Source organism: Cryptomeria japonica, chromosome 10, assembly GCF_030272615.1.
Source record: "Cryptomeria japonica chromosome 10, Sugi_1.0, whole genome shotgun sequence".
NCBI lineage: Eukaryota > Viridiplantae > Streptophyta > Pinopsida > Cupressales > Cupressaceae > Cryptomeria > Cryptomeria japonica.
The window spans coordinates 793,570,235-793,581,367 of record NC_081414.1 but is presented as its reverse complement, the minus strand read 5'-3'; the positions used below and the strand labels follow the sequence as shown (position 1 = coordinate 793,581,367).

Here is an 11,133-nt window from a genome sequence, read left to right as displayed (position 1 = left end):
CATACTGGCTTTCTTCCTTGGTTTTGCAAACAAATCAAGGCAGTCACAGGATGAACGCAGATGAGCGATGCATGAATAGTTGGTATTGCAAAACATGTAGTTGGGTAAACCATTGAATCATATATGCTGCTTCATCTCTGCAATTTCAGTTTTACAAGGTATCTTATTCCTTTGCATCAGTCTGATGGCTAATGCACTTTTGCTGACGACATTACCAAACTTTGTCAAGGTTGCATTTCTATGTCAATGGTTGATTCCATATGACTGTATTTCTAGAAACTAGCTCTTCCATTCAAAGTTTGGATTCAGACGCATGAGATAAACCTACCTAGACCAGAGTAGCTGGATACACCAATGTCCCTCCTTAGGAGCATGCATCGGCGTATCCAATACGCGTATATTAAAAAATATTTATTTATATTTACTTATTTTATTATGAATTTTAATTTTTAATTAATATTAAAAAATTAAATGTGGAAATGAGTTTTTATTTTTTAAGTTTAGATCAATATTGTTTATTTAGTTCTTTATATTTAATTTTTTCTGAAAATATATTTAGATATTTTCCTTTTTAATTTCTATTTAAAGTTTTATTTTGTTTTATTTTAATTTGGATTTAAATGACATTATTGTTAATTTAATTAAAGCTCACGCTTTGTAGTTTTTGGGTATATTGTAGTGTTAAATCAACTTATAATTATTTATCTGGCAATTATGTGTCTAAATTGTTTTTAAAGTAATTACAATCTCCTCTAATAACTTATAAAATTTTGGTAAATATATGTGTATGTGTTTTTAATGAATGTCATATCCAGCTGTATCACTATTAGTGGTCTTCAAAAATGGTCCTATTCGTATCTGTATCTATAACCTTGTCCGTGCAACTTTGACCTAGTTTGTCTTTATGTTGATCTTGAATCTTCATTTAGGAAATGTTAATGGAGTGCCTGTTTTGGGCTTTGTTATACTTCTGTACATATACTCTCTTAGGAAGTTATTTTGGCCCGTGATGGAAGAACTATAGATAATAGAGTTTGTGAAATGCGAGTTAACAGGGGCAGTGCTATCTTGTTCCTATTTCTACAATGTCATACGAGTCGTAAGTTGTGTTTTCCGTAGTGATAGTAGTGGAGTATTCTTGTTTCGTTGAACTCAAGGCACATAAATGTGTCTTTATCTTTACTTATTTATCTTTGCAATGAAAAATACACAAATGGATACTGTAGTATGGTTACCAAATGGTTATCTAGGTCCCTATATTTTCCTATAACTTGGTGTTAATACATTTATTGTAATGTGGTTTGGTTTTAGAAGGCTTGAGGTGTAGCTACCCACGATAAGAAATGAGAGAAGTTACAACCCAGGTAGTGGTCTTTCTATTACATTCCATAATCTTAATAGTGCAACTATAGCACATCTATTCATTTACATAATTTGCATCTCATATTGCAGAATTTAACATAATAGCCTTCCGCAAGTTTCATGCAGTTTATAAAGAAAATATAATATATAGATTCCATTTTGCTTCCATGTAGATTCCATTTTTTCATGCACTTTATAAACTAAATACAACATACAGATGGCATCGAAAGTTGTAGGATTAAGCTTGTGCTCATCCTCATCATTATCACCCACAAAGGTCAAGATGTACACCTTTCCCTGCTTCTCTAGGCTTCACATCATCGCTAACTCTAAATTATATTTCTTCCCTTCTCTTGCAAACAAATGAAGGCTGACGGAGGATAAATGTAGAAAGATGACTAGTAATAGGAGAACTCTTGTCAAGCTGGTCAATCTCACATGCCCACTAAAACAATTTCTATCATATACAGAAACATGTGTTCACAATATTTTGATTAACAAATGTAGGATAGGCTTGCATCGATACATAATCACAAAGAAACACACAGGATGAAGGATTCACAACTAGCTAAAAAGAACCCTACACCAAACACGTCAAAAACCTAGCAAGGTGAACATAGAACCAACACTTAAACTAAATACATTAAAAAAAACCAAGTTAAATGTTATATGTGGTATGTATATGTGTTGACCATGTTACACGTGGTTGATATAGTAGCAATTTCGATTACCTCTTACCTAAAAGGATATCCTCTTACAGTTTCATTTCATTTGACCTAACCAATTTTTTTTTTTTTAAAATAATTCCATACACTCTGCTTGTGATGGATTTTATATTTTTATTGAAAATGATTAAAGAATAATATAAGTTTTTGTCTCTAACAGTTCTGCAACTAAGAGATCTTTGTGTATTTGAATTTGACCTAAATTTTCCTTCAAAATAATCTGGCCACTATAATTTATAATGATCATTTAATGAGTAGTTGTGAAAATATTTAATTCTTGCTTCTGAATTAATCTGTACTCCCCCATTTTTGAGTATTGATATTCAATTATTTTTCCTCCTTGAGATTATCATTTTTTTGTTTGTTTTTTGATCAATAAATTGCAGCCTCATCAACAACAAAAATGTTTATTAATTTGAACAAAAAAATACAACTTCTTGAAATAGGGGTACAATGGAGGTCACATTTCAAAATGTGTGAGGTGCAAATTTATTTCACAAATATTTGGAGCTAAGCAGAGCATAATGACCCATAGTTTCGATTGTCTAACTAGAAATAAATAAATGATTAAATAACTCTTGTACAACCTTTAGTTTTAATCCGAACAATATATTTTATTAATTCATTTCATCTCTTTATTTATTACTTTTATTAAAATAAAATAAATATTCTAAAAAAATTAAAGGAATAAGATATAATACAAATTATATGATTAGATCTCTTTCTATTTCAAAATAAATAGATAAAGTGAATTCTTGTTGTCATTATTGTTAGTTTGTCTTTATGTTCATCTTGAATCTTGATTTAGGAAATGTTAATGGAGTGCCTATTTTGGGCTTTGTGATACTTTTGTACATATACTCTCTTAGGAACTTATTTTGGCTTGCAATCGAAGAACTATAGAGTTTGTGAAATGTGAGTTGAAAGGGGCAACACTACCTTGCTGCTATTTCTACAATGTCTCTAAAATTGGCCTTCTTACAACGCCATACGAGCCATAAGTTCTGTGTGCCTTAGTGATATGAGCAGAGTATGCTTGTTTCGTTGAACGCAAGGCACACAAATGTGTCTTTACCTTTACTTATATATCTTTGAAATGAAAACTACCAAAATGGATACTGTAGTATGGTTCCCAAATGGTTATCTAGGTCCTTATATTTTCCTATAACCTGGTCCTAATACATTTATTCTAATGTGGTTTTGTTTTGGAATGTATGAGCTGTAGCTACCCACCATAAGAAATGAGAGAATTTACAACCCAAGTAGTGGTATTTCTAGTACATTCCATAATCTTAATAGTGAAATTATAGTGCATCTATTTATTTACATAATTTGTATCTCATATTGCAGAATTTAACATAATAGCCTTCCATTATTTCATGCACTTTATAAAGAAAATATAACATATAGATCCATTTTGCTTCCATGTAGATTCCATTTTTTCATGCACTTTATAAAGCAAATACAACATATATATGGCGTAGAAAGTTGTAGGATTAAGCCTGTGCTCATCCTCGTCATTATCACCCACGAAGGTCAAGATCTACACCTTTCCTTGCTTTTCTAGGCTTCACGTCATCGCTAACTCTAAATTATCTTTCTTCCTTGCCCTTGCAAATAGATCTAGGTAGTCGGAGGATAAATGTAGAATGATGACTACTAACAGGAGAGCTCCTATTGAGCTGGTCAATTTCACATACCCACAAAAGAAGAAACTAGAACAATTTGTATCATATACAGAAACATGTGTTCACCATATTTTGATTAATAAAAGTAGGATAGGCATGTATCGATACATAATCACAAAGAGACACCATGGCTGAAGTATGAAGGATGTGCAATCAGCTAAAAAGAACCCTTTACAAAACACATCAAAAACTGAGCAGGGTGAACATAGAACCAACACCTAAACTAAAAAACTTGCATATAGAAATAAACTGAGTTAAACGTTACATGTGGTATGTATATGTATTGGCCATGCTACACGGAGTTGATATAGTAGCAATTTTGATTACCTCTTACCTAAAAGGACATCCTCTTACAATTTCATTTCATTTGACCTAAACAAAATTTAATTTTATAATATAATTCCATACACTACGCTTGTGATGGATTTTATATTTTTATTGAAAATGATTAAATAATAATATAAGTTTTTGTCTCTACCAGTTCTACAACTCATAGATCTTTGTGTATTCGAATTTGACCTAAATTTTCCTTCAAAATAATCTGGCCACTATAATTTATAATGAGCATATAGTGAGTACTTGTGAATTAATTTGTACTCCCCATTTTTGAGTAATGATATTCGATTATTTTTCCTCCTTGATATTATGATTTTGTTTTTGTTTTTTTATCAATAAATTGCAGCCATGATTACAACAAAAATCTATATTAATTTGAACAAAAAATACAACTTCCCAAACTAGGGGTGCAATAAGGTGGTTCCTAACTAGGAAGCATTATAAAAATGCCATATTTCTCAAAACAAAAAGGCTACTCTACCCAGTTATAGTAACATTATCTATGATAATATAAAGGCAAGCATAATTGCATGCACAAAAGTAGAGGCACAAAGCTTGCAGAACAACTATCTTGTGAAAAGTAATTAATTTTTTTGCCATAGAACTTTTCTTAGATGAACCAAAATTCATTTGATGCTGAAGAAGTTTCTTCCTCGTCTTTATTTATATCCATCCATAATCTTTTGCATCACCACTCTCAATTTATGCACCAACTTGGTTACCTATCCCTACAAAATAATGTAGCGGTTATGGAAAGCAAGCCAAGGTGGAATCTATAAATGAGGGCGTCTTTTGTAAAATCTAAGATTCCATAATGGGCCTCTTATCATGGCAGATAATAGATGGAGAAAGGGGTTGATTAAGCTTGATTCAAGTCTTCAGAGGTAGAACGAATGGCATAATGCTAGAGCTCGGTCCCAACCCACCAAGAAGATTTGCCAGGAGTTATTGAATTCCCTATTAAAAAATGCTTTTCACTTTGGGATATGAGATGGTCCATTGAGAAACATCGTCTTCATCTAAAGGTAATTTTCTCACAGTCAAACAGTTGTAAAAACCCTCTACAACCCATCTTCAATACTATTTCATTAGGAAGCCCTTTGGATAACTCCATTTCAACACAAATCTGAGCATTGGTAGTGTAATAGAAATCAATAGTTTCCTTGGAGGTGCAATGATATTTCCCTAGGCTATTCTTGATGGCTTGAAGATAGTCAAATTCCCAAAATTCAAGTAAAATATATGGTAATCGCACCCAAAGATAAGTTGTGGTAAATATTTTTGTGCATGGATGAAAGACTGGGAACCATGGTTTCATACACAGAAATACGTCTTGGAATATCTAATAACCTTTTTCTAATATCAACTTTCAATCCTTCTCAGAGTCAAATTCCAAAATAAAGAATTCTTAGGAACATGGATAAATCAAAATTTCACTGTCCATGTATTCTTTCCACTGTTCAGCAATACATGAATACATATCACTTAATTTTGGACATACCTTTGGGAATCTACAAATTAGGGCATAATGCTACAAAAATTCTTGTCGTTCCTTAGAGGGGCTCTAATCCTTGCAGATATGAATTAAAATAATAATATCATGGCAGGTCTTGTATTATGTTAAAAATCATGATGAGAACTTGGACTTTTCCCTCATCCGCTTATAATGTTGTTTGGTTTGATGTCTAAAATAATAATTCTATAAACATGTAGATATAATTCAAGACAATAAATAAATAATCTATAATTAATATTAGTTATAATAATATAAAAATATCTAATCTATTAACGTATATAAGATAAATTCAATATTAAATTAAGAAAAATAAAAGTAAATATAACTTATGAACATAAACTTCTTCATGCAATGAATATGTTTGTGATGGCTACTTCGGCCCATGGGCCGATTTCAAAAACTGTCGATGGTGCTTCAAAAGCAAAACCCTCGGTATCCGTCATTCATTTTGTAAACCTTGGTGACAATTCCATTGGTGTGGGAAGCTTTCATGCCTCCTCCCCTCTAGGAGAAGTGGATATCTCTGCTGCGAATAATGTTTCATCCTGCCCTTGTGCCTCTGTTGCTGGTGGTTTGTAGCGACTGCAAATTTCTTGAAAGTTGTTGAATGTCACTGCTAGTATGGTTGTGTCTGATGAGTAGACACGGAATGGCGAGTCTCCGAGAATATGGAAAGGGATACGTTTGTATGGTGGTGGTTTTATTCGTATTGCAAATGCCATTTCTATTAATCTGAAGCAGATACGAAAGAGGAAGTAGATCACAATGTTTATCTTTTGTCTACATAAGGTGTGATATAATGGTTAACGGGTTTTTGGCCCAGCCTCCCTCAACCGCATGCCTAGATCTTTAAACATTGGGAGCCTCTTATTACTGGTAAAGTTAATATTTTCCCATGGCTAAGGGGATCTTTATTGCAAAGTTTGATAATGCTCGAGATAGAAAGAAAATATTATGTGATCATTATTTTAGCTAGGAGGACGAATTTGTGTTGATGATTAAGGCTTGGCACTCTGATTTCAACCCTTCTTTTGAAATATTTAATAAACTTCTGATATTTTGCACTCTACCTTTGCCAACATTTTGACTGAAATGGATGTTTCAAAAGGCCTGCCTTTTGAGATTTTACTCAAATATTCTAAGGGTTCTTGGGTTAAAGTAATATCATGCAATGATCAGTAGATGGTTTATAAAGCATTTTTGGAGGAAAGGACACACTGGTAAAAGAGTTTAGGGTTTATGAAGCGGTACTGAATAGAGCTATAACCAACACTCTTTTTGGCATTGGAGATGCATTTTTTAGTTCACCATTATTCTTTTATCTCATCAGAAGATTGTAGTCAGTGAAACTCTTTTGTGTTGAGAAGTGCACTCTAGGAAGTGTGCCTTCCTGCATGTGCAAGCCCCCGTACTATGTAATATCTTTCATATGGCCAGTGAATTGATATTGTGGGTCACAAATCCCACCGTGGTTTTTCCTCTTTGAGTTTTTCCATGTATAAAATTCAGTTTTCTATGGTGTTCATTCATGTGGCTAGTTTATCTACTTCATGTTATATGTTTCTTCATTTACCATTTTATATGTGTATGTTCTAATAAGGTAAAATCTTATATTACCGGCAGGACAATGATTCACCCCTCCTTCTCAGTGTTCTTGCATTCTATGTATTCCAACAATAGCCATGTGCATCTCTCATGATTCTTGTTGGTACCTTGTGTGCTTGCATCCTTCTTGTGGATCTGATAGATATCTCCTTGCATGGGGGGTGGACCTAATAGTACCACATGGTTGGGTGGAGTGCTATTTGCACCCATTGGGTTTTTCTGGATCTGCATCATGTTCATGGTGGCTTGTGAAAACATTGAAGACTTTCATGTCGATGCAGATTTATGTATTTACTCCTTTATTGTACTCTTGGAGATCATATCCTTGTGGACACATTGAAATATAAATTGATGATCATATGTATATTCTCATGTCAATTTAGTATGTATCATGATCATTGTAAATGAAGGTTTTTTTTTAATATTTAATGATGAACCTTATGATTTTGTATTTTTCGTAAATGTTATTCCTTGAGTAATTTCGTTGTGGGGCCTTGAGGACTATTGTTAGTTGTTAATTGTGCATATGTTCTTTCCATGTTCTATCTATCTCAATGCATATATGTGTAATTTGTCTTTTCAAAAAAATATTGTTCGCATTTTTATTGGATTATTTGATTAAGTCCTCTCGGCCTAATAGCAGGGGCATTACAAATCTAATATTAGCAACATCTAACCGAGACATTAAAGTCAATTGAATCTTCAACATTACAATATAAAGAACATCTAGAAGATATTCCAATAATTTTAATTTCGTTAATAGGGTGAACATATTTTAAATCAATTTTTAACTCATTATTATAAGGAACATATGTGAATATTTAATGCATAATTTCTTCTTTTGACTTCGAATTAAAAATTAAATAATTTTTATTTTGTAAAATAAATCTAAGAAATTACCCCAACCTCATTTTATCTATTTCTTCTAAATTTTTTTAAAACTTTAACCTATACTAAAATTTACAAGCATAAAATAAAATATACAATTGTGTCTACATGTAACATCTCCCCACTAAGAAATTGTGCAAGACAATAGTAGCACACAAAAAATGAAATTGTTGTCTAAATGCACTGTAAAAAAGAACTAAATTTTGAAAATAATCATGACTAACTTGTGTGGTGCATTCTTTCCCCAGGTTGACCTTTGGCCTCTCGTCTAAGGAATGTGGGCATTCCGATCCTTGGTGCCCTTTTTGTGGGCAACTAGATTTTTTCAATCACCTCTTTAGGTTTTGTTGTTGAGCTCAAAACTTGTAGAGTTGGATTCATGATTTGTGTTGATGGTTTTGGTCAGTGCCTTTTTCTTGGCATATAGCCCTTTTTGGGGATTTGCTTTGCATTCCCTTAAAATTTATGTAGATTTGGCATGATTTAAGGGTGGAAATCCTCCTTACAATATGAAAAGATAGAAATGTTATTTTTTTTCTCACAACACCATTAATATTCATGTGTCACTTTTTACTAAAGCATGTATATGCGATAATGTGATGCTTTAGATTCAAGTGGAAGCCAACAAGGTTGCACCGTGGGCCACATTTGGGAGCTTCGGGAGCATTGGGTAAATGCTCCTTATATAGTTGCTATAGTTGTTTCAAATAATTTTGCCTCCCATGATCGATCTATGCCCTCGCCACCATCAACGTATATGTACCTGTTTGACTCACCGCTCTCAAACCCTACAGTCTCAAGCTCCATCTAAATAGTCTAGTGGTGGCAATTATTTTAATAGGCAATTCTCCACCTCTTCGTTGTGTGGGATTTTCACCCCTAGATGGGGTGCGAGGTTGTGGGTCCAATCACTAATGGTGACAGTGGATGTCCAAATTTTGGTGGTGATAGTGGATGGCCTAGCTCATCCAAATGGCTCCCATGATTGGCTCTGGCTATCTTTCCCTCTTGCTAGGATGAGGACAAGGACAAGGAGGATAATACAATAGTCACTTAACAACTTTTCCTTCTTTCTTTCTACTCTCTCGGATCTGCCCATGTTTTTGTTCCTAGGGGGTTCTTATATGTTTTTTATTCTCTAGGCTTTGCTCGTTTGACTACTATGGTGAGATCTTGTATCCCTCTACTATTTTTTTGTGAATAATGCACTTTTGTCTAATATTAATGGAATTGACCACTATTCATAAAAAAATAGTTTCAAAACATGATTGCAAGCTCTCTCTTTTAATTTCTCCTTCAAAAAAATTAATACTTAACCTATAACAAAATTTGCAAATATAAAATAAAATAGGCAATTGCCCACTACAAAACTGCACAGCACAATAGCAGGAAAACAAAATTGAAACTTTTTTCTAAATGCACTGTAAAGAAATTTTAAGTTAAAAAATAATCACTACCAATAAAATATAAGAACAACACCAAATATTTTGAATACAGAAAATAGTTGTTATTAATATGCAAATATAATAACAACTATGATAAATCTTCTGATATTGTGACCTGGATGAAATAAATTGCAAATACGTATCTCATATGCTTGCCTTCTTTGACAAATCTTATATTAAGAGCATGACCAATCGGTTGAGTGATTTTATAATAGAGCTGTTATATCATATTAAAAAATTGAAAGTAAAATTACTATAGAAAATCAAACCACTTTTCTCTCATGAACAACACCAAACTAGATAAATAGTAATAGAGCTATTATTATTTCGCCCTTATTTAGAGCTTATACAATATTGATTATCCAAATGCTTATTGTTCGCTTATAGAAATCTGGGCAAGATTGAAGGTGGGCATCAGAAGTTATAGGAAGCGAGCATGCGATAGGGAACATGAATATCGAGCTCCTCCACAACGTCAGGAAAGGCAGCCAACCTGAAGCTACGGTAGATCTCCCTGTTCCATCCCCTGACCGCCAGTTTCTCTGCCTCCTTAACCGCCGCCTGCAAAGTCCCCACCGAGTCGTCGAAAGCGGCGTCCACAATCCCTTTCTGAAAGGCCATCTGGGCGTTGAGCTTGGTGCCGCCTAGCACCACATCGCGCAGGGCTGCAGGGTGCAGCTTGCTACGAATCAAGGTTAGCATACTCTTGGGGATGTTGAAGCCATGATCGAGCTCGCACATGTAGAGGTGGGAGGACCCCTGCGTACTCATGAAGCGGTAATCGTGAGCCAGAGCAAGCGTGAAGGCGCTCGCCTCCGCGTGCCCGCAGATGGCTGCCACGGTGGGGATGCTGAGCTTCATGAAGGCTGCGAACATATTCTCTAATTTCTCCATGCCTATGTCAAAACGGTCGTGGGGGCTCTCGCCAACCCATTTCATGTCGAGGCCGCAGGAGAAGTATTTGCCTGCGTTGGTGGTTACCAGGGCTGCTGCGTCTGCCGATTCTTCCACCTCTTTGAGAGCGTCAGAGATGGCATCGAATGTTGTGGGATTAAACCTGTGCTCGCCGTCACCAACGAAGGTCAAGATGTACACATTTCCTCGCTTCTCTAGGCTGCACATCCTCGCTACCTTTCCTTTCCTTGCTCTTTCAAAACAAATCGAGGCAGTTTAGTGATGAATCAGATGAGTGATAGACAATTAAATAGGGGAGAGTGCTCCTGTATACTTGCTAACTCCGACTCGTCAACTAGGCTTCAGTCAAATCTATCAAATTTTGCACTCTTTACCCTTGATGAAATTATGGACCTCTTCATCAGCCGACTTTCTATCTTTAAAAAACTTCTTCCCCTCCATGTTCAACCTAGTAACATCAGCAATAAGATCCTCTTTATCTTTGAAGAAATGGCTAGCAGAATTATAAAATGGTTAGACACGAAATTGCCTATTACACATATTGAATAGCATTATGTTACTTTTATGTTGTTCAAATTTTTGAACAGTATCGACTTATTCTTTACGAGTAACACTACTAAAATTAAATTTGAACATAAAACCAACGACGTTTA

General features: G+C 34.3%; 1 protein-coding gene across 1 annotated transcript; it reads right to left on the bottom strand.

Moving 5' to 3' along the window:
• Positions 1-9,979: 9,979 nt before the first annotated feature.
• Positions 9,980-10,687, bottom strand: LOC131859282 (enoyl-CoA delta isomerase 2, peroxisomal-like). Its single transcript, XM_059212873.1, has one exon. The coding sequence runs from the start codon at positions 10,685-10,687 to the stop codon at positions 9,980-9,982; it is 708 nt and encodes a 235-aa protein (XP_059068856.1).
• Between the last annotated feature and the right edge of the window lie 446 nt (positions 10,688-11,133).

Bases quoted from the DNA above. Each gene is read 5' to 3' on its own strand.
- LOC131859282 (XM_059212873.1), bottom strand. From the start codon at position 10,687: ATGTGCAGCCTAGAGAAGCGAGGAAATGTGTACATCTTGACCTTCGTT.